Raw genomic sequence first — 4,873 nt, 5'->3', positions numbered from 1 at the left:
ACACACACACACACACACACACACACACACACACACACACACACACACACACACACCAATGAGACGTCAGTGTTAGATTTTCAATGACCTTTGAAGTCAAATGGAGTTTGTTGTATCTGTCGGATGAGAGTGAAAATGCATTCATTCGCGTACATTTTACGATAAGGCTTTGTGCAGCAGAGGACTGTAATTTTTGCACAGACATCAAACACTTTATTAGCTTTAAGTTTCCAGATTAGCGTGATTGATTAAAGAGAGTGAAAAAAGACCTTCGTGACTGACGCACTCCCTGTAACTGCTTCTTTGCCTGTCAGGGGACTGCTGGCTCGCTCGATACTGCAGGCTCAGACGGCCTCTCCCATTTTCACTCATGTCTACGCTGCTGTCGTTGCCATCATCAACTCAAAGTTCCCTCAGATCGGAGAGCTGATCCTTAAACGTCTCATCCTGACTTTCAGGAGAAGCTACCGCCGCAACCTCAAGGTACCCATCTGTCTGTCGCCGTTGATTAGTGATCCACAAACAGTGATAGTGAAGTGTTACTGTCACACGTAGACGCCCAGATACTTATAACATCTGAACATTGAAGTCCAGGACTAGTAAACAAGATCATCTGACCAATACACACTGCAGCACTTTAGAAACTTATTGAGGCTGGATGACCCTGTGCGCAGTCTGTTTCACTTCCAAAGGCTCACTTTTGTGTTTTGATGGACGGTGACTTTAGGAAAATTACAGCAGAAGACAAAACATTAATAACACCTAACAGTCATCTTCATGTCATTCTTCTCATAAAGACAAAGAATAAGATGCCTCCAAATGATGCACCTGTCATTCTGGTATTAAAAATATAACTTTTTATATCTTGCCACTGCTAAACACAGTGACTCATGAATAGCATATCATATATAAATCACAGATGCTGCATGTGGAGGAGATGATCTGATTAGATATTAGAGCACCTTGCTGCTTTCATTTGCATATTAATGACTAAAATTGATTACTTTGGAAACTTCTGTCTACAGTATTATAACAAACAGCAAGCGCTGTGAGCATGTGTGTTATGGTGGGACATGAGGCAGTTCAAATGTCTGTTTGACCTTCATCAGTTGGACTTTGCATATTCTACTTTTTATGCTTGTTTTTGCGTATTACTGGAGTAAGAGGCTAAAAATAGGCCTCCTTTTCTGTTTATTAATTTGAGAATAGGTTTTGAATGAGAATCAGTCTGAATCTAAAAGTCCTTTCTCAAGTGACAGAGGTGGAAATGTTCCAATTTGAGCAGACTGATGCTGCATGTGTCCAAATTACTGAGATAAAAAAGAAACTGGATCTAAATAAGAGAAATAACTGGCAGTGCTGGAAGCTTGTGAACGCAGTCCAGAGTGTGTTTCTACCTGCTGTGGATAATTTTAGTATGATCTCTTGAAGGCTTGAACAATCTGTACAAAATTAAATTGTCTGTAACAAATACAGGCAGAAATGTCTTTTTTATGACACTGATATTAAATGTGTTTGAGTAATTATCAGCAGTAGTCATGCATTAAAATCTGCATCTTGTTTTCTAGCAACAGTGCCTGACCGCGTCGAAGTTCGTGGCTCATCTCATCAACCAGAACGTGGTAGGTCCCGATTTCAAAGTTAAATGCTGACCGAGGGCTCGAGGGTTGACGTCCAGATTCTAATTGGGTGCGTGCTTTTTCTGTCCCTTTCTGCTCTGATGTCACTCGCCTTCAGGCCCACGAGGTTTTGTGTCTGGAGATGCTCACTCTGCTGCTCGAGCGTCCAACTGATGACAGTGTGGAGGTCGCCATTTCCTTCTTGAAGGAATGTGGTCTCAAGCTGACCGAAGTGTCCCCTCGAGGAATCAACGGTACGCTGAAGCAGCAGCTTTATAACTGTCTCTTTCTTCACGGTGTGAGGGGATGGTGTAGGCTGAGCTCTTTAATTAGAACAACAAATGATAACAAGTTAAAACTTTAAATTGCAGCCATTTCAAACATGGCTGAGCCCTGAAAACTGGAGAATTTACTTTTGCCTTTGTGATTTCACACAAAAAAGTGGCGTTTTCTTGCTTCATTACAACAGTATTAACTGCTAAGAGACTTTATTTCTCCTCGCGTTGTCATCTCTTTTCTCTTGAAATACTTGTGAGAATTAATTTTTCTGAACTTCAGAATTCAGAAAGTTTATGCACATTCTCCCTGTTTCTCTTTCCAGCCATATTTGAGCGTCTTAGGAATGTCCTCCACGAGTCGACCATTGACAAAAGGGTCCAGTACATGATAGAGGTGATGTTTGCTATCAGGAAGGATGGTTTCAAAGATCATCCAGTAATCCCAGAAGGCCTGGATCTGGTGGATGAGGATGACCAGTTCACTCACATGCTGCCGCTAGATGACGAATACAACCCCGAGGACATCCTCAGTAAGACCTGAGGGAGAGTGGGAGGAAGGGAGGAGTCACGGGACTTTTCAGAAATGTTTACAGTCTTTGTGTGTTTGTTCACTTAGATGTATTTAAGATGGATCCAGACTTCCTGGAGAATGAGGAAAAATATAAAACTCTTAAAAGAGGTAAGAAATCATCACACTCTGAACTGTCCAATCACCTGTCTGCTCGTTTACGGCTTAACCAAAGTTTGATGGTGCATCATTTCAGATATCCTGGATGAGGGTAGCAGCGATTCAGGGGAGGAGGGAGATGGCAGTGATGATGACGACGATGATGAGGAAGATGAGAATGAGGAGGAAGGAGATGGTGAGACAAATACGTTAATCTGCTGAGGCTTTCTTGCCTAAAAGAGTCAGTCTGCTTTTTTTGATTGTTTTTTAAACACTTGGCCTGTGAAAACAGTTGTATTGATATCTGACAAAATAACACAGTGATATTTATTTTAAACACCACAAATAATAAATAGTTAGACTAAAGACTTTTTTGAGAGATGGTATCATGAAATAACCCCCAAGTCTGTTCCATAATAAATTATTTTTACATTTTCAGAAATATAATTTATAAGCTTGAAAATGGAGGGAGATTCTGACTCCAGGGCTGTAAGCAAAGACAAATATCTAGGGCAATATAGCTTGATGTTCAGCCCAGATTTAGCTTTAGTGTAACCAGCTAACAGAACTGTTGTACTGAGGATCTTTCTGTAATTTCCAATTATCTGTCATGCCTTGGACAGTCCAGATTATTTTCACTTTTAAGGCTTTTTTTCTCCAAACACAGCAGAGCTCTGTAAAAGGAGTTGGCCAGCTTGCTGAGAAATTTGTTTGGAGTTTTTTGCCTCCAGACTTTCATCGAATGGCTCATTACCTCTTGGAATATTTAAAACAATTAGCTGCCAGTAAAAGCAGCTGAGTAATTTTTTTTAATACATTTTTTTCCTGTGACTGCATTACACTAAAAGCATTAGCACTAACTAAATATAGTTCTGAGTACAGCAGCTACAGGAGAACGGACAGTAAAGCATTTAAAAACATAACATCATGAGTCAATGAGCATTTTAGGCGCTGCTATGCTGTCGTTTTTTTTCCTGCCCAGGAGTGACTATATCTAAACAAGAGTGTGCTAGCAAACTGTATGGGTGTTACACAAACAGAAATACCTGCTAGTTAATTTGGTTAAATTAATTTCAGCTCCGATTAGCAAAAGTTGTTAAAGGAAAGCAAACTGCAGCTGACTATCAAACTGAAGAACCAGACCACAAATTTTTAGCCTGGACTTTATCCAAATGTATGAGTTACAAAAATAATACGTAACATTTATGAACCGTTATTGTACCACACTGTAAATATGTTGTTTTCATGTGTGAATGTGGCCATTTTAACATGAGTCACTGACTCACTTTTGGTGGCACCTTTGATGTAACTAATACCGTTACATCAAGACAAGTAATAAGCAAGTAATTACTAAGTTTGAGTATTATTAAAAGTGAAGTGCATGCTGTGTGACCCCAATTAAACTAGATTACTTGCATCATTGGTTCATGTAAATCCTATATTGCACTAATGAACCATAATTACTCAGGTGACATTTCATTAAGAACTGATTGTGTTTACATTGAACTATTTTGATTTTTAAACATTTTTCCTGTTCTGATTTTAACACATTTAACACATCCAATCAGCTCCCTTTTAAAGATGACCTTTGTGTTTGTCTCCCTCTAAGACGAGAAAGTCACCATCTTTGATAAGACAGAAGTCAACCTGGTTGCTTTCAGAAGAACCATCTACCTCGCTATCCAGTCCAGGTACACAAACACGGTGGAACACACTCCTAAAAATACACATTCATACAGTGAGTGACGTAGTTTTCTCTGCGGGTGTTGGCAGTTATTTACAGCTCCCACTATATTTGATTGAGTTGGACTGATAATTAAGGCTGTGCATGCGTGTGTGTGTGTGTGTGTGTGTGTGCGTGTGTGCGTGCGTGTGTCTTTCTGAGGACCTGTTTGAATTTAAAACCTTAGGAGGGAGGACTCTGACTAATCCTCCCTTCAAAAAGCCTGTTCAAGGCTGGTTACGAGTTTAGTGCTAGGAAATGTATTAGGCCACAGAGTGCGCTCACAAAGACAGCTATACAACCCTGTGTATGAGCAACCTCGTTACCATGGTTTCACTGAAGAACGGTTCACAAGCTTGGACAACAGGACGAAAGAGTGAAGCCGATTGATTAAACGACACAAACAGAAACACACCAGCATGAGCTCACAATTGTACACCTGTGATCGATTGTTTGATTGATTAATAGATTGATTGTTTTTGCAGCTTGGACTTTGAGGAGTGTGCTCACAAACTGATTAAGATGGATTTCCCGGAAAGCCAAACGGTGAGTCCACAAACAGACTTACAGTGAAAACGCACAATTG

General features: G+C 40.1%; 1 protein-coding gene across 1 annotated transcript in view; it reads left to right on the top strand.

Annotated features, from left to right (window-relative positions):
- Window positions 1-4,873, top strand: part of cwc22 (CWC22 spliceosome associated protein homolog) — a gene marked incomplete at its 3' end in the record, with an annotated part of 13,867 nt that overhangs the window by 5,196 nt on the left and 3,798 nt on the right. The window contains exons 7-14 of the mRNA XM_013911004.1: window positions 264-483; window positions 1,569-1,622; window positions 1,738-1,873; window positions 2,221-2,427; window positions 2,514-2,576; window positions 2,662-2,760; window positions 4,174-4,255; window positions 4,773-4,833. Coding sequence (XP_013766458.1) covers window positions 264-483; window positions 1,569-1,622; window positions 1,738-1,873; window positions 2,221-2,427; window positions 2,514-2,576; window positions 2,662-2,760; window positions 4,174-4,255; window positions 4,773-4,833 — 922 coding nt within the window. The remainder of the gene's footprint in view (window positions 1-263; window positions 484-1,568; window positions 1,623-1,737; window positions 1,874-2,220; window positions 2,428-2,513; window positions 2,577-2,661; window positions 2,761-4,173; window positions 4,256-4,772; window positions 4,834-4,873) is intronic.

The sequence above is a fragment of the Pundamilia nyererei genome, unplaced genomic scaffold (genome assembly GCF_000239375.1).
Source record: "Pundamilia nyererei isolate P.nyererei 1_Seehausen unplaced genomic scaffold, PunNye1.0 scaffold00055, whole genome shotgun sequence".
Lineage (NCBI taxonomy): Eukaryota > Metazoa > Chordata > Actinopteri > Cichliformes > Cichlidae > Pundamilia > Pundamilia nyererei.
The sequence above is the reverse complement of the archived record's forward strand: the minus strand, read 5'-3'. Positions and strand labels throughout refer to the sequence as shown.